The sequence below is a fragment of the Pseudophryne corroboree genome, chromosome 2 (assembly GCF_028390025.1).
Source record: "Pseudophryne corroboree isolate aPseCor3 chromosome 2, aPseCor3.hap2, whole genome shotgun sequence".
NCBI lineage: Eukaryota > Metazoa > Chordata > Amphibia > Anura > Myobatrachidae > Pseudophryne > Pseudophryne corroboree.
The window spans coordinates 1,027,327,176-1,027,351,508 of NC_086445.1; the positions used below are offsets into that span (position 1 = coordinate 1,027,327,176).

Sequence of the window (24,333 nt, forward strand, 5' to 3'; positions counted from 1 at the left end):
TAGCGGTGCTTATGTATAATGCCCCCAGTAGTAGCGGTGCTTATGTATAATGCCCCCAGTAGTAGTGGAGCTTATGCATAATGCCCCCAGTAGTAGTGGAGCTTATGCATAATGCCCCCAGTAGTAGCGGTGCTTATGTATAATGCCCCCAGTAGTAGCGGCGCTTATGTATAATGCCCCCAGTAGTAGTGCGCTTATGTATAATGCCCCCAGTAGTAGTGCCGCTTATGCATAATGCCCCCAGTAGTAGCGCCGCTTATGTGTAATGCCCCCAGTAGTAGTGGAGCTTATGCATAATGCCCCCAGTGGTAGCAGTGCTTATGTATAATGCCCCCAGTAGTAGCGGTGCTTATGTATAATGCCCCCAGTAGTAGTGCGCTTATGTATAATGCCCCCAGTAGCAGTGCGTTTATGTATAATGCCCCCAGTAGTAGTGCCGCTTATGCATAATGCCCCCAGTAGTAGCGCCGCTTATGTGTAATGCCCCCAGTAGTAGTGGAGCTTATGCATAATGCCCCCAGTGGTAGCAGTGCTTATGTATAATGCCCCCAGTAGTAGCGGTGCTTATGTATAATGCCCCCAGTAGTAGCGGAGCTTATGTATAATGCCCCCAGTAGTAGTGCGCTTATGCATAATGCCCCCAGTAGTAGTGGAGCTTATGTATAATGCCCCCAGTAGTAGTGTAATTTATACACATAGTGCCCCCCAGTAGTAGCGCCGCTTATGCATAATGCCCCCAGTAGTAGCGCCGCTTATGTGTAATGCCCCCAGTAGTAGTGGAGCTTATGCATAATGCCCCCAGTGGTAGCAGTGCTTATGTATAATGCCCCCAGTAGTAGCGGTGCTTATGTATAATGCCCCCAGTAGTAGCGGCGCTTATGTATAATGCCCCCAGTAGTAGCGGCGCTTATGTATAATGCCCCCAGTAGTAGTGCGCTTATGCATAATGCCCCCAGTAGTAGCGGCGCTTATGCATAATGCCCCCAGTAGTAGCGGCGCTTATGTATAATGCCCCCAGTAGTAGTACGCTTATGCATAATGTCTGCAAAAGTGCCACTTATACAGGCAATAGACAAACACACACACATACACAGTACAGTAGTCTGGCTGGCAGGATCTGTAGCAACCTGGACCCATTTAGCTCCGCCCCTTTGTCTGGTTTAGCTTTGCCCCCATTAGCTACGCCTCCTCTACGCCCTCGACGGACACTGAAGATGACGCTGTCAGGGGGGTAAGTGTAGCTTCAATCTGCCGGCGCTGTAGCCTGTCAAACTGTGACAGGCACAGCAGCCGGCAGCAGCAGCAGGGGGGGGGGGGGGGGGGGGGAGGGGGGGACAGGACAGTGCAGCAGCAGGGATGCAGAGCAGGGAGAGCGTCTCTCCCAGCCTGGCGCCTACCTGCTCTTCTTCCCTTTGCTGAGCGGGTAGCGCCGAGCCTGCCCACGGGCTTCAAACGCCATTTAGAAATGGCATTAGCTGCCGGGCCAAGCTCAGAAATGCTTTGCGTTCTGGAGCTTGGTGAGTTTCGCCATTTACCAACTGCCGTAGAATGTTTTGGCAGCTACCTTTGTGATCATAATAGGAGGAATGCAAAAGATTTCTTCAATATCCATTGCAGTCCCCAATACATACATTCAGGGCCTGTTTAATATTTCTGGGCAGCCTCCAAAAGCAACTGTTTTCGGAGCTTAAATATTCTTCATAATAAACTTTTTACATTTTAGCATAGACTAAAAAATGTTTTATGTATTCATTGACTGAGGCTCCGTTCTTTATTGCACGCTAATTTCACAGGGTCCGCAAATTATTACTGATATCACTGTTACTCTACTGTCCTGCTGGTGCTCCTGACCCGCTGTATAGCAGCGAGACCTATATATTATATACAGCACTCTTGGGGCGATGTATCAAGCCTTGGAGAGAGAGAAAGTGGAAATGTCCAAAGCACCCAATCATCTTCTGTCACTTATCTAGCACAGTACATGAAATGATACCTGTAGTTAGGGGATGCGGTCATGTGAACGGCAGCCAGAAGACCGCCTGTCACAATACCGATGCTGGGATCCCAAACAAAGAATATTCATCGGCATGCAGACCAACAGGGACACCCCATAGAGTGGGAATAGAGCCACCGTGCCCGCTGCGCGGTGTGCAAAGTGAGCCCGCAGGGGCTGCGTTATGCTCTTGCCCCCCACCTTCTCCCTCCCGCCGGCCATCTAACAGCTGGTATCTCAGCGTTGGTATTGTGACTAGCGGTCTCCTGACCCAACCCGTAGTTAGAAGCATCATTTGCTTTGGGCAAATACCCAACTTTATCTCTCTCCGCGGCTAATATCATGTTTCCCTTTCACTTAATTAACAAGTTAAAATAATAATTGACAATGGGGGTCATTCCAAGGTGATCGTAGCTGTGCTAAATTTAGCACAGCTACGATCAGGCACTCAGACATGCGGGGGGACGCCCAGCACAGGGCTAGTCTGCCCCGCATGTCAGTGCCGGATCCCCTGCAGAAATGCAAAAGCATCGCACAGCGGCGATGCTTTTGCATTTGAGGAGTAACTCCCGGCCAGCGCATCTTCTGCGGCTGGCCATAAGAACCTCTTCACTGCCCGGGTCACAGCGGATGCGTGTGACGTCACACGGCCGCCGCGGCCTGCCCCCCCCAATGGTCCAGCCGTGCCTGCGTTGGCCGGACCGCGCACCCTAAACGGCGGCTTAACTCTGCCGTCCAGCCCCCTCCCGCCCAGTGCGCAGATTCGACCCGATCGCTGCACTGCGATAAACCGCAGCGAGCGATCGGGTCGGAATGACCCCCTATGTCTTTATCTTGGTAACAGGGTAAGGGTAAGAAATTCACAGTATAAGATAATGATAAAAAAGGGTTTCCATCTTCCGATAACTTTCTAATGCCTCGGCAATACCCTCCTGGTACATTTACTTTGATTTATCATTCATGTTTTTTCTATGCCAGACAGGGGTGGATTGGGAATGTAAAGTGGCCCTGGAAAATATGAAAAGTGGCCTCATGTAGGTTGGAGTAAGTTAGCTATAAGCAATACAAATTGGGAGTTAGCATATTGTTAGCATTAGCCATAATGGTGGTAAGCAAGGCCAATACAGCATGGTAGGCAGTCACAGCGCCTGCAGGAGGATTCTGTCACAGGAGGTGTAGATCAAAATCAGCACACCAGGGTGACAAGTACACACATTAAATCAGGAACACTCCAGCTGTTGTTGAGCTACACATCCCAGAATGCCCTGCTACAGTTTGCTATTTGGCCATGCTAAAACTGTAGCAGGGCATGCTGGGATGTATAGCTCAATAACAGTTGGAGCGTCAAAGGTTCCCCATCACTGCATTAAATGATTTATACTATTTCATCCAACAGCAGGGAATTACAAAGATTAGCAATGACTTGGTAAAAGAAAAAGTCCTGGCTGCTGGATGAGGCCTGGTCACTATAAAGTAGATCATGCTTACTGGGGTCTCATCCATTGTGGAAAAACCAACTGGTCTCACATTTTCCTTGCGGTGTAGAGGAAAAAAATAAATCGCAATGCCTCTGTCTACCGTTCCAGTGAGAGATATTCAATACACGGAGCATCCCAGTGACCACCATACAATGCCCAAGGACAGAGGCGGAACTACCGCCAGTGCAACCAGTGCGTTACACTGGGGCCCGCCTCTGTCCAGGGGCCCAAAGCATGTAATGAGTCAAACTGACTCATTACATGCCGCTGTGCGCTGCGGGCAACCGCTGCCCGCAGCCGCCCGGAGAGAGGAGAGGAGCAGCGGTACGGGGGAGAAGGAGGAGGAGGGAGCCGAAGGAGGGAGCCGCAGCAGCGCTTTACTACTGGTGGAGGCGCTGCTGCTGCCCCTCTGCTTCACTATAGGCTGTCTTCCGAGAACAGCCTATAGTGAAGCAGAGGGGCAGCAGCAGCAGCGCCTCCACCAATGACACAGCGCTGCTGCGGCTCCCTCCTCCACCTCCCTCCTCCTCCTTCTCTCCAGCCCGGGAATCGTCTGACGCTGCACCGAGGAGCCTGAGCCAGCGGAGACGCCGGAGAGGGTAAGTATAATTCTTTCTTTCTGTCTCTTTCGGTCTCTTTCTTTCTTTCTTTCTTTCTTGGGACTGCCTGCCGCTATGTGTAAAAATGGGGGACTGTCTGCCGCAATGTGTAAAAAGGGGGAATCTGCCTGCCGCAATGTGTAAAAATGGGGGACTGCCTGCCGCAATGTGTAAAAAGGGGGAATCTGCCTGCCGCAATGTGTAAAAACGGGGGACTGCCTGCCGCAATGTGTAAAAATGGGGGACTGCCTGCCGCAATGTGTAAAAAGGGGGAATCTGCCTGCCGCAATGTGTAAAAACTGGGGACTGCCTGCCGCAATGTGTAAAAAGGGGGATTCGGCCTGCCGCAATGTGTAAAAAGGGGGGACTGCCTGCCGCTATGTGTAAAAATGGGGAATCTGCCTGCCGCTATGTGTAAAAAGGGGGAATCTGCCTGCCGTAATGTGTAAAAAGGGGGACGCTGTCTGCCGTAATGTGTAACAAGGGCACGCTGTCTGCCGTAATGTGTAAAAAGGGGACGCTGTCTGCCATTATGTGTAAAAAGTGCACGCTGTCGGCCGTAATGTGTAAAAAGGGGGACGCTGTCTGCCGTTATGTGTAAAAAGTGTACGCTGTCTGCCGCTATGTTTAACAAGGGCACGCTGTCTGCCGTTATGTGTAAAAAGTGTACGCTGTCTGCCGCTATGTGTAACAAGGGCACGCTGTCTGCCGTTATGTGTAAAAAGGGGACGCTGTCTGCCGTTATTTGTAAAAAGTGCACGCTGTCTGCCGTAATGTGTAAAAAGGGGGACGCTGTCTGCCGTAATGTGTAAAAAGGGGGACCATGTCTGCCGTAATGTGTAAAAAGGGGACGCTGTCTGCCGTAATGTGTAAAAAGAGGAATCTGTCCGCAGTAAGGTGTAAAAGGGTCTCTACCTGGTGTAGTGGTGCTACTGTGCGGCGTAATTTGAAGAATGGAGACTACTGTGCACCGTTTTATGAATTGGTATTATTTTGTGGCCACACCCCTTCCCCACGAAGCCACGCCACTATGTATTTTTGCGCGCGCATACGGCGCGCACTGCCCCTGTTTTGCATGCAGGGGTGGGGCTCCGATGCCGTTTCTTGCACACAGTGCTAAAATGTCTAGTTACGGCCCTGTTGCTAGGTATCCATTTCTCTGGCCCTGAGCAGGTCCCCATCACCAGATCCACTCCATGGGTGAGGGGGTGGAATTGGATGGGATGTGGGGGGGGGGGGGGGGGGGGGGCGCAAAGCATTTTGTCGCACCTGGGCCCACCGCTCGCTAGTTCCGCCACTGCCCAAGGAGCATCCCAGTGACCACCATACAATGCCCATAGCAACCAACCAGGTTTTATAGAATATATTTGATATATGATACCTAGAAGCTCATTGGTTGCTATGGACAACAAACTCTTTAGAAGGTTTGCTATATCTCTCCCTTGGGTATTGCCGCAATGCCCAGCTGAGCACATATGGGGCACTTATGGTAGTGCCCAAATCTCAGGTTTTCTCTCGCTCCTCCATGTTGTAATGCCGGTAGGACAGGATGTGCTGTTGGAGCCCCTGAACTGGCATGGCCCTGTCTGTGCCAGATTAGGCCAAAGATAAAAGAAAAAAGTCATGTTACAGAACAGTGCTATTAGCTAATAGGGGGAGATATTTGGTTCCACATATGGGGCCTGACTCTGAGATTTACATTAATGATCTGCGCATGAGCGGGCACCGCACTGCACATGCGCAGATCTGGCCCCGTGACATCCTGAGTAACCTCAGGGTTACTAGATGTCCTATGTGCACGCAGATGATCCCACGCTGACCCTTCAGATGCAGCAGCGCAGCACAGAATCCTGGGCTACTTTTTTACTTAATATATCTCATACAGCTTTTGCATAATTCTGCAAAACTGCAGAGGTGCCATTAGCGTCTGAATCAGCCCCTTAATTATATAGAGGCAGGGACGTAACTAGAACTTTGTGGGCCCATAGCAACATTTTAAGGGGCCCCCCAACTCAGGTCTCCAGAGAGAGAATGGCAGCAGGGACATAGAGACAGGGAGAGTGGCGGCAGGGACACAGAGAGAGGGTGCCGGCAAATACATAGGGACAGAGATAGGCAGCAGGGGCATAGAAACAGAGAGAGAGGCAGAAGGGTAGTAGGGACAGAAAGAGGCAGCAGGGGCATAGAAACAGAGAGGCAGCTTGGACGTAGGGACAGAGAGAGGGAGCAGGGACAGAGAGAGGGAGCAGAGAGACGTAGGGACAGAGAGAGGGAGCAGGGACGTAGGGACAAGGAGAGAGATAGCAGATACAGAGAGGCAGCTGGAATGTAGGGACAGAAAGAGAGGCAGCAGAGACTTAAGGACAGATAGAGAGGCAGCAGAGACAGGCAGCAGGGATGTAGGGACAGATATAGGGATCAGGGATGTAGGGACAGAGAGAGAGGCAGCATGATGTAGGGACAGGTAGAGAGGCAGCAGAGACAGCCAGCAGGGACATAGGGACAGAGAGAGGGAGCAGGTACGTAGGGACAGAGAGAGCTGTATCAGAGACAGGCAGCTGGGACATAGGGACAGAGAGAGGGAGCAGGGACGTAGGGACAGAGAGAGAGGTAGCAGGGATGTAGGGGCAGAGAGAGAGGCAGCAGAGATGTAGGGACAGATAGAGAGGTAGCAGGGGCATAGAAACAGAGGGAGAGGGAGAGACAGCAGGGACATAGGGACAGACAGAAGGTGTCAGTGTAGGAGACAGGGACGGTCAGGAGATGCTGGGTTTCAAAAAGGGGGAAAGCTGCAAGTGAAAGTAATTAAAACAGGTAATTGACAAGTGCTGCCAACAGCGCCCCCTACCCTGCAGCGCTATGTGCGGTGCCCCCTCCTCACACACCTAGTTACGGCCCTGCTGTGAACCTCCAGGTATATTAAGTAGTATTGCATCTCCAAAGGTCAATTGCAAAAATGTCCATTACTAATTATATTCACATAAGAGAGAAACCAACGCTGAATATTGAGTCGGATATTTATTACTCACTAGGGAAATTGTGAGCTGTTATATACCCCATTAATTCATAAGTCAGAAAATGTTCGTCCTTACATTATATAGTATTTGTTACTTGCAAAGTGCATCTTTTATTTCAGCTTTTGTGAACTAATAATGGATTTTATATTTACCGTTGGTATTCGTTTTGCTACATTCGTCAGTGTTCCAATGATACTGTCAGTATTTGTAAAGAATGATTCATATCTGAGACACTGCCCGCCTGAAGGATAATTGTATGTAATTCAAATGTTACAAAATATTATATCTGCTATATAATAGCCCAGATCTGTGATCTTGTGATTCATTTGCTAACGCTGGGCGGAGTCACAACAGTGGGCGGAGTTAGTCAAATGAGTCACAGATCTGGCCAAATCTATAGGACACTAGGAGCAGCTGCAGAAGCAGATAGTATGGACATGGCACAGGCAGGGTGCATACCTCCCAGCTCACACACACACACACACACACACACACACACACACACACACACACACACACACACACACACACACACACACACACACACACACACACACACACACACACACACACACACACACACACACACACACACACACACACACACACACACACACACACACACACACACACACACACACACACACACACACACACACACACACACACACACACACACACACACACACACACACACACCGAAAAGGGGGCGTGGCTTCGCGGGAGGGCCCCGTTTTCGTCAGTGAGAGGACATGCCCAGCGCTCTGTGAGCTGCTGGCATGCCCCCAGGGGCTGATTATGAGTCCAAGGGGGCACAGGGTACTTGAGACAGGGGAGCCCTATCTCATTGCTGTGCCTGCTGTGAGTTGGGGGCGTGGCCTAATCGCGGGCCGCGAGGCCACGCCCCATTATGCAAATTCCGGGATTTTTTTTTTTTTTTTTTTATGGTATTTTGGCCCCTCAGCTAGAGGTAAATTCAGAGGAGGTGGTCGCTCCCCCTATACACCCGCACAGGCAGAAGAAAGCAGGGAGACTGCTGCCTCCCTGCAACACCACAGACCTGCCAACACGCAGCAGCGTGTGGTGACTGTAGCACAATGCTGCCGCTGTTACTGGCAGGACGGGGGGGGGGGAGCTTCTGAGCTGGGACAGAGCTACTCCAGCCGGGTGGCCCCCTAAAACTGTGGGACCAACGGTACGTACTACCTGCCCCCCCCCCCCCTTAATCCGGCTCTGCTGCTGGAACCCCCCCTTAATCCGTACCCCCTGATGCCCTCTCTCCCTCTGTCTCCACTATTCACCGCTGCTCTGCTAAGCAGAACAGCGAGTACAGGAGCTTTCCAACTGCTCCCCCCCCCCCCCACCGCAGGACACTGCGACCCGCGGGTGTGACAGCAAGACAGACCCCAAAAAATGGGACTGTCCCGCGAAAATTGGGACATTTGGGAGGTATGGGGGTGTGTGAGGGGGTATGCCATACTTGACCCCCACATCAGCATACTCAGCAGGGTCTCTCTGGCGGGGAGGAGCGTCACATTCTGGCACACTCCACGCTTCTTAGCTGTAGTTTTGTGGGTCACCAGCCGCTGTGCACTTTCCGTACTGCCTCTGTTATCTCCAGCCCCTGCGACCCCACCGCTAGCTGCAGCGCTGCCACCCGCAGTGAGTTGCGCCCAGCTCCTTCACACACTTTAGCCGGCGGGTAGCGCTGCAGAAGTCCGCGCTGCTTGCAGGCTCTGACCCCCTCCTCCCTCCAGCATCAGCGTCTCCTGGGAGCTAACCAGTCACTCCCAGTCTCCCCTTACCATAGTGCCCAGCAGCCGTGAGGTCCGCGCCACGTGCATGCTATGACCCCCTCCTCCCTCCAGCCGCAGCATCTCCTGGGGGCTAACCAGTCACTCCCAGTCTCACCTTACCACAGTGCCCGGCAGCTGCGCGAGGTCTGCGGTGTGTGACTGAGGAGGGGGGGAGTGATGCGGACGGGCAGAGGAAGCAGGAATACAGCCTAAGAGAGTCAGCCATGCCAAGTCTCCACCAGCAGCAGATGCCAACAGGTTGGAGTGGAACAGCAGCAGCCAGCAGCAGTGACTCCGGTAAGACACATCTGTCTGTCACCACTGTTCTGTCCCTAATACCAATCTCTCCCGTGCCCTGTGTTCTGTCATGTCCCTGTCACCCCTGGCCTTGCCCTGCCACCCTTATCCTGGCCCTTTCACCCTTATCCTGGCCCTTTCACCCTTATCCTGGCCCTGTCACCCTTATGCTGGCCCTGCTACCCCTATCCTGGCCCTGTCACCCCTGTGCTTGCCCTGTCAACCCTATACTGGCCCTGCCACCCCTGTCCTGGTCCTGCCGCCCCTACACTGACCCTGTCACCCCTATCCTGTCCCTGTCATTTCTGTCCTGGCCCCGTCGCCCATGTCCTGGCCCCGTCACCCCTGTCCTGGCCCCGTCACCCCTGTTCTGACCCTGTCACCCCTGTTCTGACCCTGTCACCCCTGTCCTGGCCCAGTCAACCCTGTTCTGACCCTGTCACCCCTGTCCTGGCCCTGTTACTGCATACCCTCCAACTACCTTTTTGGCAGGTACAGTACCCGCACCACCTCCAGACCTCTCCCCAATGCACCACACCTCCGCACCTTCCCCTCCACCACATGCGGCACTCCACCCCTCCCCCACATGCTGTGCCTCCAGACCCCCTACACCACCCGCGGCTCCCACTCCTCCGCCCCTTCACCACCCCCAGCAATCTCCAGGCCCCCTCCACCATTCACCCCCCTTATATGTCTCCCCCACACCTGCCCCCCTCCACCTGCAGCATCTGCAGACACCCTCCTCCATCCGCGGTCCCCCCCTCACCCACCCCTCCCCCACCAATGGCACCCCCGCACCTGCCCCACCACCACCTGCAGCACCTCCGGACCTCCTTCCCCATCTGCCGCAACACCCGTACCTGCCCCTCCCCTACCCATGGCGCCTACGGACCCCTACCCCACCAGTGGCACTCCCGCCCCTTCCCATCCCACAGCACCTCCGGAACCCTTCACCCATCTGCAACATCCCCACACCTGCCCCTCCCCCACCCATGGCACCCCTGCCCCTCCCCCACCTGCAGTGCCTCCGGACCCCTCCCCCATCTGCATCCCCCACACCTCTGCCCCTCCCCCACCCGCAGCACCTCCCAACCCTTCCCCATCCGGGCCCCACCCCCACTTCCGCCCCCCCTCCATCCGCAGCATCTACAGACACCATCCGCAGTACCCCCCGCACCCGCTACATTCTGTACATTGTGGCCTGCAGGTGCTGTTCACGCCGTCGCAAGGGGCTGCGCCTCCTTCACCATCGCACACCCTTTCATTGTGCAATATTTAACCACTAACAAAGGAATGCAGGTGATACTCCATATAACACAAATATTGAACCCCAGAAAGGCATGCAAGGGTTAAGGGGGCGTAGCCCCTTGCGACGGTGTGAAGAGCGCCCGTAGGGCGCGATGAAGCACCTAGTTATATTGTAACAGTCCTATACAGGGGCAGATCCAGAACAAAATGACAGACGGGGCACCATGAGAGGGGGAGGGGTTATTTGTGCGTGTCAAAGGTGTGTGTGACCCTGGAAAAGTGGGCATGACCTCATAACAAGGTCTCAAAGGGAATGCCACATCCATATGATAGGGAGAGGGTGATGCATTGGAGAGGCAGAGGGTGACAAGAGAGAGAGAGTGATAGTGACACAGGGGAGAGGCAGCGGGTGAGGGGAAAAGCCGAGGGTGACAGGAAGAGGGTGATGCCTGGTGGACTCTAGGAGAGGGTGACAGGAGAGAGAGTAATGAGGAGATAGTGACACAGGGGAGAGGCAGGTGGTGACGGGGAGAGAGTGGGAGATGGACAGACATAGGATGACAGGGAGAGGGTGACAGGGAAAAGCAGAGTGTGATAGGGAGAGGGTGACAGGAGGGTGATGGGGAGATAGTGACACAAGGTAGAGGCAGAGGGTGACGGGGAGAGATAGTAGGAGACAGAGAGGCATAAGGTGACAGTGAGAGGTAGTGGGTGATGCCAGGGAATGGGTAACAGGGGGAGGAAGTGAGTTAACACCAGGGGAGGCAGTGGGTGAGAGGGAGAGGGTATGAGGAGAGAGAGTGGGAGACAGAGTGGCAGTGGGTGACAGGAAAGGGTGATGGGGAAAGGCAGTGGGTGACAGGGAGAAGCTGTTGGGGATTGGCAGTAAGTGACCGGGAGAGGCAATGGATGACAGGGAGAAGCAGAAGGTGATGAGGAGAGGTTGATGCCTTGGAGAGGCAGCGGGTGACAGGAGAGAGAGGGTGATGGGAAATAATGGCACATGGAAGAGGCAAAGGGTGAGGCAGTTCGTGATGGGGAGATATAGTGGGTGACAGAGAGGCAAGGGGTGATACCAAGGAATGGGTGACGGGGGGAAGTGAGTGATGCCAATGGGAGGCAGTGGGTGACAGGGAGTGGGTAAGAGGAGAGAGAAGTGGCAGGGAGAGATAGTGGGAGATGGGGTGGCAGTGGGTGACAAGAAAGGGTGATGGGGAAAGGAAGTGGGTGACAGGGAGAAGGTGATGGGGAGTGGCAGTAACGGGACAGTGAAAAGCAGAGGGTGACAGGGAGAGAGTGATAGCTGGTAGAGTCTTATAGGGTGTGACCGGAGAGAGGGTGATGGCGAAATAATGATGCAGGGGAGAGGCAGAGGGTGACAGTAAGAGATAGTGGGGACAGAGAAGCAGTGGGTGACAGTAAGAGGCAGTGGGTGAAGCCAGGAAATGGGTGTCCACCCCCTCTCAAAGTGCACGACCCCCCAGACTGTATGGCAATGGCACCTTTGCACATGCTACAGCCACACTCCTGCTGCTCTTGCTCCGACACCTCTGCGATCCCTCTCCAATGCCACCAAGTGCTGCAGCCAGGGTCAGAGGTCATGATTGCTTGCGCTGTTCCGCAATAGACCAGAGATGAAGTCAGTGGTGCTGGGTGTGCACGCAATGCTGGGTGGTGGGAGACATGCTGTGCTATGCCGCCCAAGCAGGACTGTACTGTTTTGCCGGTAATCTGGCTCTGGGCGTGTTGTTTAAATGAAAGGGTGACACCCAGGTGCAGTCCACATCCCCCGCACCCCCTAGTGACGCCTCTGCTCAGGAGAGTATACGTAGTGATTTGTTTTTATTAACCCCTAGCAGGGGCGGATCCAGAAAAAAATTACAGGGGGGGCACCATAAGTGGTTGGGCTATCTCACCCATTCCCCCACTCAGCAGCAGCAGCAGCATTATGCAGTCTACTTTCTGACTTCAAGTACCCCCCTCTCCCCCTACTTAGTACAGCTTGCTCACCATTCAACCCCTCCCCAGCAGCAGCCCCTAGCTTCCAGTCACAGCACAGCCAGTGATCGCGGTGAGCCAAAAAAAAAGTGGGTCCCAGGGACCCCTCACTTTTAAAAATTGGTGTCCTACCGGTGTTTTTCTGGGTCCCATCGGAATGAAGGTTCTTTTTAATCTTAATCTTGTTTGGACACTACAAAAGTGTTGTAAGGTGGGGGGATGGGGTGACAATGCTGCTGGGCTGTGTAGCATGTAGAACACCCTGCTCCAGAGGTATAACTAGACATTTTGGTGCCCTTAGGCAGAAAGTGAATTTGTGTTCCACCTCCCAGATCGCAAAGTATAGGCAATGCGCGCAGAAGGCGCGCCGCAAATTTTAAGGGCGTGGCTTCATGTGGAAGGGGCGTGACCACATAATAGTGCCGCTTATACACATTGCACCAGGTAGAACACTTTATACATATTGCGCCAGATAGAGCACGTTATACACTTTGCTCCAGGTACAGCACGTTATACACTTTGCTCCAGGTACAGCACGTTATACACTTTGCTCCAGGTACAGCACGTTATACACTTTGCTCCAGGTACAGCACGTTATACACTTTGCTCCAGGTACAGCACGTTATACACTTTGCTCCAGGTACAGCACGTTATACACTTTGCTCCAGGTAGAAGATTTATACAAATTGCACCAGGTAGATCACGTTATACACATTGTGCCAGTTAGAGCACGTTATTATACACACTGAGCCAGGTAGAGCATGTTATACACAATGCGCCAGGTAGAGCACGTTATACACATTGCGCCAGGCAGAGCACGTTATACACATTGTGCCAGTTAGAGCACGTTATTATACACACTGAGCCAGGTAGAGCATGTTATACACAATGCGCCAGGTAGAGCACGTTATACACATTGCGCCAGGCAGAGCACGTTATACACATTGCGCCAGGCAGAGCACATTATACACACTGCGCCAGGTAGAGCACATTATACACACTGCGCCAGGTAGAGCACATTATACACATTGCGCCAGGTAGAGCACATTATACACATTGCGCCAGGTAGAGCACATTATACACATTGCGCCAGGCAGAGCACGTTATACACACTGCGCCAGGTAGAGCACATTATACACATTGCGCCAGGTAGAGCACATTATACACATTGCGCCAGGCAGAGCACGTTATACACACTGCGCCAGGCAGAGCACATTGTACACACTGCGCCAGGCAGAGCACGTTATACACACTGCGCCAGGCAGAGCACATTATACACACTGCGCCAGGTAGAGGACATTATACACACTGCGCCAGGTAGAGCACATTATACACATTGCGCCAGGCAGAGCACGTTATACACACTGCGCCAGGTAGAGGACATTATACACACTGCGCCAGGTAGAGCACATTATACACACTGCGCCAGGTAGAGGACATTATACACACTGCGCCCGGTAGAGCACATTATACACACTGCGCCAGGTAGAGGACATTATACACACTGCGCCAGGTAGAGCACATTATACACATTGCGCCAGGTAGAGCACGTTATACACATTGCGCAAGGTAGAGCACATTGTACACACTGCGCCAGGTAGAGCACATTATACACATTGCGCCAGGTAGAGCACATTATACACACTGCGCCAGGTAGAGCACATTATACACACTGCGCCAGGTAGAGCACATTATACACACTGCGCCAGGTAAAGCACATTATGCACATTGCGCCAGGTAGAGCACATTATACACATTGCGCCAGGTAGAGCACGTTATTTTATACACACTGCGCCAGGTAGAGCGCACTGAGGCACATTGCAGTAAACACCTATGACCTCCAGTGTCACGGGAAACCTTCAGCAAGACCATCCACCACCACACTGGCAGCCTGCTGCAGCCTGGGCACAGGGGCAGATGTGGAGCGGTACTCACCATAGCGGCGGAGGGCGCTGTGCCTGGTGAGCGTAGCCAATCTCTTGGTGCTGGAAGCGGCGGCGGAGCGTGCAGCGGGGAGGAGGTGGAGATGAGCGGGGCCAGTCTCTTAGTGCTGGAGGCGGCGGCGGAGCGTGCAGCGGGGAGGAGTTGGAAATGAGCGGGGCTCAGCGCTGCAGCACAGATTCATGTGCTGGCGGCGGAGCCCAGGTCAGCGGGGAGGAGGATTCAAAGCGGGCGGACTGGCGGGAGACTACAGGAGGTGATGATTGGCTGGAGACTACAGGAGGTGATTGGTTGAGGAAACAGCCAGTCACCTCCTGCGTGCCGCTGACTGGCTGGCGCGATCATAGATTCAGATGATCGCGTGCAGCTGCTAAATGTGAGTCCCGGAGTATTTGCTGCTGCGGAGCGCGTCCCCATCAAAAGCGGGTAAAATACGCGCTATATCGCATTTTTGCAATCACTGACAGCTCCTCGGTTCTCCCTCCACAGCAGCACCTGGCCTCTGTCCTCACCACTTGAGACTCCCCACCTCAGCAGCAGGCTGAGGCTCCTAAATTCCTAGGCCTTCTACCCTCCCTCACCCAGCAAAACACAGCTCACCAGACGCTGACAGTGACCACCAGTGAAGAATGCAGGGCCAGGCCGTCTTCTTGCTTGCTGGCCTGGGCGTCCGGTCCGCAGTACCAGCGTGCCTCTTCTTTCTTGGTGTCTGCCCTGGCTGGGAGTACGCGCGATGTCCTGGACCCTCAGCAGCGGACGGCGCCGTGGTGTAACTCCAGGGGCTGGCGGGCGGTGCGCTGTGTCTGCGTAGGCTGGCGGTGTGCTGTCTCTCTGCAGTGGCGGCGGTGCGCTGTGTCTGCGTAGGCTGGCGGTGTGCTGTCTCTCTGCAGTGGCGGCGGTGCGCTGTGTCTGCGTAGGCTGGCGGTGTGCTGTCTCTCTGCAGTGGCGGCGGTGCGCTGTGTCTGCGTAGGCTGGCGGTGTGCTGTCTCTCTGCAGTGGCGGCGGTGCGCTGTGTCTGCGTAGGCTGGCGGTGTGCTGTCTCTCTGCAGTGGCGGCGGTGCGCTGTGTCTGCGTAGGCTGGCGGTGTGCTGTCTCTCTGCAGTGGCGGCGGTGCGCTGTCCCTCAGCGGCGGTGGGTCTGAATCCGGGAAGCGCCGCCTCCTGCTCGGCTCCAGTCCTCCGCACTGACTGCACTGCCACTGCATGTCACATTTCTCCAGGAGGAACACTGGCCTGCAGAGGCGGATTTAGACCTCATGGGGTCCTAAGCGAAATACCGATTTGGGGCCCCCCTACCTCAAACAATCCATAGCACTATATTTTTGTTCTGACTTATGCCCCCTTACATTACAGATGGAGTTCCGTCTGTGCCTGGGCCTATCACCGCGTCTGGGGCGCGCACGTGTCCGTGACACGCACGCGCCCCATTAACTGGAATGAGAGCGTCTGCGTGCACTCCCGGCGGGGCTAAGCGGCGACCAATCAGACAGAGAGTGCCCCATAGAGGTACCGTGCCCCACGGCGCGTGCGCCCAAAAAATGGGTGTGGCCAATTAAAATGGGACGTGTAACACAGACATATGCCCCCAATAGTGCAGTGCCAGATCCACAATTGCCCCCACAGTGCCAGATCCACAATTGCCCCCACAGTGCCAGATCCACAATTGCCCCCACAGTGCCAGATCCACAATTGCCCCCACAGTGCCAGGTATACAAATGCCCCCACAGTGCCAGGTATACAAATGCCCCCACAGTGCCAGATCCACAAATGCCCCCACAGTGCCAGGTATACAAATGCCCCCACAGTGCCAGATCCACAAATGCCCCCACAGTGCCAGATCCACAAATGCCCCCACAGTGCCAGATCCACAAATGCCCCCACAGTGCCAGATCCACAAATGCCCCACAGTGCCAGGTATACAAATGCCCCCCAGTGCCAGATCCACAATTGCCCCCACAGTGCCAGGTATACAAATGCCCCCACAGTGCCAGGTATACAAATGCCCCCACAGTGCCAGATCCACAATTGCCCCCACAGTGCCAGGTATACAAATGCCCCCACAGTGCCAGGTAAACAATTGCCCCCACAGTGCCAGGTATACAAATGCCCCACAGTGCCAGCCAATTGCCCCCACAGTGCCAGGTATACAATTGCCCCCACAGCAGCCAGTGCTGCAGCTGCTTACCGCTGCTGCACTGCTGCTGCTGCTCCTCCTCCGGGCTCCGGCTGTGAGGGACGGGTGAGTCAGGAGACGAGAGCGCCTGCCAGCGTGGCTGTGTCTGGCGTGGCGGCGTATAGCGGACTTCGTTCAAACCAGCCTCCGGTTCGTGAGCCAATCAGAGCTCGCGGACCGGCGGCTTCTGATTGGCTGCCGGTCCGCGAGCTCTGATTGGCTCACGAACCGGCGGCAGGTTTGAAGTCCGCTATACGCCGCTGCGCCAGACACAGCCGCGCTGGCGGGCACTCTCCTCTCCTGACAGCTGAGACACGCTGCCGCCGGACTGAGCGGCAGCGTGTCTCAGTGACACAAGCGGGGGCCCCCTGACCCGGCGGGCCCTAGGCAACCACTTAGGTTGCCTAGCGGAAAATCCGCCACTGCTGGCCTGGAGCAGCTGACACTGGGGAGGGAGGGGTTACAGTGGCTGAGTGACATCCCCAGCAGCCTCTTAATTGTATCGGGTAGGTGCGCGGCCGCCGGACATTATTTAACGGCGCCGCGCAGTTAAAAAACAAACAAAAAACAATTCCTAAATGACAGGGGGGGGGGGGGCACGTGCCTTGGTGCCCCCCCCCCCCCCCCCCCCCCCTAAATCCGCCACTGACCCATAGTGACTCTGTTATTCTGTAATGTTACACAATGTACTGTATCTTAGCTAAAGCCTTCTGTATGTTATAGTACAAAATACCAGTATAAAAAACTCTTACTAAATGTACATTTTAACAGTGTCAACATCACAACAGTTGACATTGTGATGTCGACATTCACAGTTATGACTACATATTGATAAATACAGTACATTTGTCTAGATCTATCTGCAATTACCCGGTTTCTTCTATCACTGTTCCCAATTGTAAAGCGCAACAGAATAAGCTGCGCTATACCGGAAACTGTTAATAAATAGTAATAAATGTGTCGGTCACACACATAAAGCCAATTTTGTAGACTGAGATTCTTGATTAATTAGTAACAAATTAAATATGATGTCACATGCTTCCAGTTCAGACGAATACAGATACAGCGCACACAATGTCCGTCTCCTCTGTGAATAGCCGTCTACGAGGTCTATTTACTAAGTCTTGGATAAAGCAGATGTAGATAAATGACCAGCCAATCAGCTCCTAACTGCCATGTCACAAGCTGGGTTTGAAAAATAATAGTTAGGAGCCGATTGGCTGGTACTTTATCTCCATCCAAGGCTTAGTAAATAGACCCCTAAGGGGTAAATGTATGAATCAGTGATAAGAGTGGAGAAGTGAGCCAGTGGAGAAGTTGCCCATGGCAACCAATTTCCACTCTTATCACTGCTTCATACATTTACCCCTAATACATTTGAAGTATAAGTCATAAGTTCCATGCCTACCTTAGTGCAGTTGGCGGCTTTGGCTTCCAGCCCATCCATAGTGGCGAGATCTTTAAGCAGGCTTGTCTCTTGATATCCCCCCTTCACACCTTCCAGCTTGAAGTTGGCATGTGGTCTTTCGAGTATTAACCGAAGGCTGATGGCGAAACCCGCCATATCGATGGCAAAAGGCCTGTTGGGATCAAACACAGTCTTCCAGCCAACCACTTTGCCCATTGGGCTGACTTTAGGAGATTCATACCTCAAACCACCAACAAAAGCCACCGGCCACACTGATACCGTTCTTGTGTATCTCATCTGTGAATGAGATAATGGAGCATTACTGCCAATCCCACAACATCACATTAGTACATAATAAACTTATATTAATCCTAAGTAATGTCTTGGTATCATCTAGGTCCGTTTCCGGACAATGCAAAGTAGGTTGGGATGTCAAAGCAGCTAAAGCCTCTGAACCTTGGAGCCAAGGCACAGAGCTTTCTAAGGTGGATTGACCCCAGTCTGCACCTCTAGGATCTGAAATACCAATGTATTTCTTGGGAGATCCAAAGAGTAATATATCTCTTTTGGTGTAGATTTCTACCAAACCTTGCCAAGGCTTTTAAATTTATTGCGGTGCTATTTATAGGATCATGTTTATATTTAGGGCAGTACGGATGGTGTAATGGTTAACATTACTGCCTCACATCACTGAGGTCATGGGTCCAGTTCCCAAACTGTGTGGAGTTTGTATATTCTCCCTGTGCGTGTGTGGGTTTCCTTTGGGTACTCCGGTTTCCTCCCACAGTCCAAAAATAAACTGGTAGGTTAATTGGCTCCCAACAAAATTAGCCCTAGCATGTAAGTGTGTGTGTCTGTCTACATGGGCAGACTAGATGGGCAAAGGGGTTATTATCTGCTGTCAAATTTTATGTTTCTATATTCTCTTATACGTAGACGTGTGTCCTTATATGAACAGTGATTAGGTGGCCGCTTTATGCAATCTTTCCCAATTTTTTTCAAATGCCAATCCTATTATCCTTAAAGCTCCCTTAGGAGGACACCTACGAAGCCCAAACCTTTTTGGTTCCTTTCCCATGTTGATCATGTGTATTTATTGTTTGGTCCCTCATTTGTGCTATAGATGCCCGCCCAACCCCTCAGCAGAGGCCTTCCCACATGGTCACTTTACCTTTTCCTCGTTCATATTTGCTAACCGTTTCTCCCTTCTCATCATTAACAAACATGGTTTAGCCTTTGACGAGTTAGTCATGCCGCTACAGTTTGTAAAATGGATGATTAAAGGTCAGTGAATACTTAAAAGCCTACATACACCTACCACCTTGACTACTGTTGTCATAACCAAGCATGCCTCATCTGTAAAAGTGGTCTACCTAGATAATTGGCCAATTGTCATAAAAAGTCATGTGTCCTGGAGATTTTTCATAAACAGTAAGCAGTTATGGAGGATTCCCAGGAGATGCATTTTTCTTCTCTAGTTCCTTCCAGTTCTGAGAATTCTGCTACATGGAAATATTCATGACTAGCGGTCGTACCAAAGATATTAGGAGGCCCAACTTTTTGCAAGCAAAATCCTACATTTCACCCTAAAGAGAGTTTGGGGGAGGGGGAGAGAATGTATCAAACCATAGAGAGAGATAAAGTGATACAGGTGCTACCTCCCTCAAGATCATCGCACTAATCTCCTGAAATACTGTATTCTGAAAGTAAATTTGTTTTGTGCCTCAGCTCATTTATTCATCAAAGGGGGATGCTATATCCTTGTGTGGATAGCGGTGATGAAGTGCCCTAGATACAAGTAGTCGTTGCGAGGTAAATTACATGGAGTTAGTGTACAAGATACTTGATATGTTAATGAGAGATATTAATCATTGTGCAGCTTTGTGTATATCCAATATGCCACTAGGTTAATTCTTACAGCTATAATGAACACTCTTGAGAAGCTGCTGCTAATGTATCAAATCGTATGCAAATTTTACATTATTTGGGTTACGAGATTATGTTACATCGTTATAATGTGTTTGCAGATGGAAAATTGTATTAATAACAGACACCTTTTTTTGCATGCTATAAATCCAAACGTAGCTTTTATGCACATTTTGTTCAGCTATTCCTAATACAGAGCACACGTTACCACTGAGCTCTCCCTGAAACCTTGGGTGCGCTTGGATGGCCGACCCTGTGAATAATGATAAGTGGCAGGATATTCCGCCACAGAGCAATGACCACACTGCTACAAAATGAGGTCTATTGCCTATTAAAACCCATGATTAAATCCCAATTTAAGTAAACAGCAAAAACGCATTGATTTTTTTCCAGTGGAAGTAAAATTAAAATTTCAACATTAAAGGTGATTAAGCGTGTTTTGGAAAGCCAATTACAAGAGTAAATTAAGATATTTATAAAGCCTGAAAGACAATCAGCTATGAAGAGAGTGAAACATATTTTAGTCCTTGGTAAAAGACTCAACGCCAGAGCGGTAATTAGAAATTTTGACGCCTACGGCACAAAAACAAAACAAAGCAAAATCCTCTTGCTCTCAACTGTAAACATTTCCATGTGGCTTCTTCAGGTTCTTGCCCTGTGTGGTTGCCCTCTTGTGCAGTTACTGCCAGTGGCGGCTCCAGAGGTGGGGGTGCCGTGCAGTCCAAAGTTCAAAAAGGGGAGCCACACCAACTGCCAGAGAGTCAGTTTGAGATGACAGTTGATGGCAGTTGGTGTGGTTCCCCTATTTGAACTGATGCAGCCCCACCTCTGGAGCTGCCACTGGTTCCTGCCCAAGTTACGGCCCTGCTTACCTCTTCAAAGAGCTCCAGGCTGTATGTGTTATCATCATCCGCAAAGTACACCACTCCTTCTGGAGGGCTGGAAGCGTTAATGTTGTCCCGTAGCCACCGAAGGCCAAGATTTCTCTGCATGGTTCCACGTGGATTGTTAGTGGGAACCCTCGATGTTCCCCCTTTTAGGTTGTGGGGGCTCTCTACATTCAGGTGAGTGAAATTGAGTCCTGCTGTCTCCAGTAGATTGGCCACCAGTTTGGTTTTCCGCGGACAGTCTTCCACCACGATCCAGTGCAAATTTACCACATGGAGGAAAGTGTTGGCCAACCGGACGAGCTCTGCCTTCTGTACCGGCCGGGTGTAGGTGGGTGTTATCACATAGATAACGGGAATGTCCTCATTCCAAGGTGGTGGCCGCGAGTAAACATACGTCCTGACAACAACTGGGGTTTGACGGGTAGCATGGTGGGGGACACACTGCAGGGAATCCTCTTTACTCTGTGTCACGTTGCTGAGAAGAGGTTTGACTGTGGTGTTGTCACCTGTGTCCTCTGTAACAAATGAAATAGGTGGATTCAGTTTGTTTACATCAACTCATAAAGGTTTAATGACTCGGGTTCATTCAGGGACTTAAAATTATTTGACGATAATGGGCAATGGCTTTTTAGCATATAACCAGAGCTGTAGCTAGGTGCCATGGTGCCTGGAGCGAGGGTATGTTTTGGCACCCCATTCCCCGTACTGAATTGGGGGCCTAGCCAACATGTGGTGGCATGTTACATTTAAAAAGAAACAATATTTAAAAATCTTACATTGGTGACGGGCCGGTTCTAGACCTTGTGAAGCTCAGGGCGAAGGTTTTCTTAGGGTGCCCCCATGTTTAAAATGGGGTCAGTACGTGCTGAAGGCTTGCAACAACAATATAGGGGCATGGCAGTATGGACAGTGTAATGATTAGCATTACTGCCTCATGGCACTGAGGTCACAAGTTCTATTCCCACCATGGCCCTACCTGTGTGGAGTTTATATATTCTCCCCGTGCTTGCGTGAGTTTCCTGCAGGTGCTCCAGTTTCCTCCCACAATCCAAAAATATACTGGTAGGTTAATTGGCTCCCAGCAAAAATTAGCTCTGTAGTGTCCGTTAGTCACATTACACCTCACAGTAGTACCCCTTATACACGTTATGCCACACAGTAGAGCCCCTTATACACATTACACCACATAGTAGAGCCCCTTATACACATTACACCATGGTAAAGCCGCTATGGAAGTAGCTGTATTTAACTATTCATTTGATTCAAATAAATTAAAAACACTATATATGCCCCGACTGACCTGACCTCACAACCCTCCAAATTCCTCAGTGAAAATAAAGCCCCAAATGTGATCCCCGCAGACCTGATAACTACCCAAATCTGATTAAAATGAATGCCCCAAAACTGATCCCCCAGATATGATAATCTCCCCTTGCCTTAATGAAAATAATAGACCTGAAACCCCCTTAAACTCTCCAAAATTGCCCCAGTCCCCGATTTAATAATCTACCAAAGCCTTAATGAAAACAATACCCTAGAGCTGGCGGCCCAGACTTGATAAGGTCTGAGGGGCAGAGAGAGGTGCACAGCAGAGTGAGGTTCTGCAGCTTCTAATGCGGAGAGAGGTGCTGCAGCATCAATGTACAGAGAAGTGCTGCAGCAACCAGGGCAGAGAGAGGTGCTGCAGCAGCTGCTGCTGCAGAGAGAGGTGATGCTGCATCAATGTAGAGAGAAGTGATGCCGCATCTGGGGCAGAGAGAGGTTCTGCAGAAGCCGGGGGAAGAGAGAGATCCTGCAGAAGCCATGGCAGAAAAAGGTGCTGCAGCAGCCGAGGCAGAGAAAGCTGCTGCAGCATCTGAAGTAGGGACCTGTGCTGCAGCTTCCCGGAAAAAGAGAGAGGTGCTGCAGCAGCGGGGCAGAGAGAGGTGCTGCAGGACAGAAGTAACTTTGCTGCACAGCTACAAGCAGACAGTGAGACATATAAAAGGGCAGCAGAGCTCCGGCATGTGCCGGCTGTCAGTGTCTTCTGCTGTCGCCTTTGGCCTGCCCTGTTCCCTACCTAGTCTCTGAGTCCGAGTCAGTGTGCGCCCCCTCTGCTCCTCCTCCTCCTGCTGTATGTCTGCCAGTACAGAGGCCTGCGGGAAGGGACGGTGGCTGGTGGAAGCGTGCTCTCTAACTTTTTCGGTGACCTGGAGCTTGTGCTTTACTGGAGACATCCTCGCTACACCAGAGCCGGATTAAGGCGCCGGGAGGCCTGGGGCACTAAAGAGCAGGGGGCCCCCATGGACTAAAATAAAGTGTGTGTGTATATATATATATATATATATATATATATATATACCGTCCAATGTAGCATCCGGCACTCTATAGTGAGATTGTATAATGCTGTATAATGCTGTGGTGCCCTCCTCATGGAAAAGCACTTCCCATCAAAATAGCAAAAAGAGCTAGATAGGCGGCACTCAGCAGGCTGGAACAAACGTAGTTACTTTATTGGCAACAGACCGACATGTTTCGGACAAAAACCACTCCGTCCTCAGGGCCAGACAAACATACAACATGTGCACAACTGACATTTCAAGCATGAAACCCCCACCGTTAACAAACCTAACCATACTCACCTGCTCCACGGCGCACCCGCCCGCCAGCCGTCACGAGTCACTTCCGCGTCTCACAACCGCGACGTCACAGATGCGCCGCGTCGCAGGGGAGCTCCATGGAAACCGGAGCATAAACAACTCACGTCCCCGGTGCCCACTGTACAACATATACAAGAAATTACCGAACTGAATCAAATAATAACAATACACTAGAATTAAAAACCCTGAAACAGGGACTGGGAATAAATTCGTAAGTGACCCAGCTATAAATAAATTATATATCTAGACATTCTAAGGCTATCAATTACGAATAGGCCACTAGTCTCAACCGCCCCATAACTAGCAAAATGTCATGATTAAAGGACTAAACATCATTTCTTGGGGCTCATTGACATATAAGCAAAAAATTCGTAAATGATAGCCTGTGAGTTCCGCTCGTATTCGTATCTGCTATACTGACCAAGACGTGATCGAGTGTCAGCAAAATGTGCTATATATATATATATATGGAAATAGAGGAAGAAACAACAGAGCGCCTATAGTGTAGTATCCTTTAAATTAGTTTTTGTCACACGCAAGAAAAATACTGCGTACCGGATTACGGCTTGACTCAATGCTTATCGGTCCCCTGGTCTTTTTAGTCCACGTCTCTGTCGAAATCTGGTCAAAAACTTCTAGAAAAAGAAGTACCGTAATCCGGTACGCAGTATTTTTCTTGCGTGTGACAAAAAATAAGAATTTACTTACCGATAATTCTATTTCTCGTAGTCCGTAGTGGATGCTGGGGACTCCGTCAGGACCATGGGGGAATAGCGGGCTCCGCAGGAGACAGGGCACATCTAAAAAGCTTTTTAGGTCACATGGTGTGTACTGGCTCCTCCCCCCATGACCCCCCTCCAAGCCTCAGTTAGGTACTGTGCCCGGACGAGCGTACACAATAAGGAAGGATCTTGAATCCCGGGTAAGACTC

The 24,333-nt window shown here is 51.5% G+C and overlaps 1 protein-coding gene across 4 annotated transcripts in view; it reads right to left on the bottom strand.

Annotated features, from left to right (window-relative positions):
- The window catches only part of LOC135050330 (galactosylgalactosylxylosylprotein 3-beta-glucuronosyltransferase 1-like), a 244,193-nt gene that overhangs the window by 67,274 nt on the left and 152,586 nt on the right, over nt 1-24,333 (bottom strand). For all 4 annotated transcript variants that reach the window (XM_063956767.1, XM_063956765.1, XM_063956766.1 and 1 more), the window contains 2 exons: nt 20,746-21,278; nt 17,948-18,244 (listed from right to left, as the gene is read on the bottom strand). In XM_063956767.1, the coding sequence (XP_063812837.1) occupies nt 17,948-18,244; nt 20,746-21,278 (830 nt within the window). The remainder of the gene's footprint in view (nt 1-17,947; nt 18,245-20,745; nt 21,279-24,333) is intronic.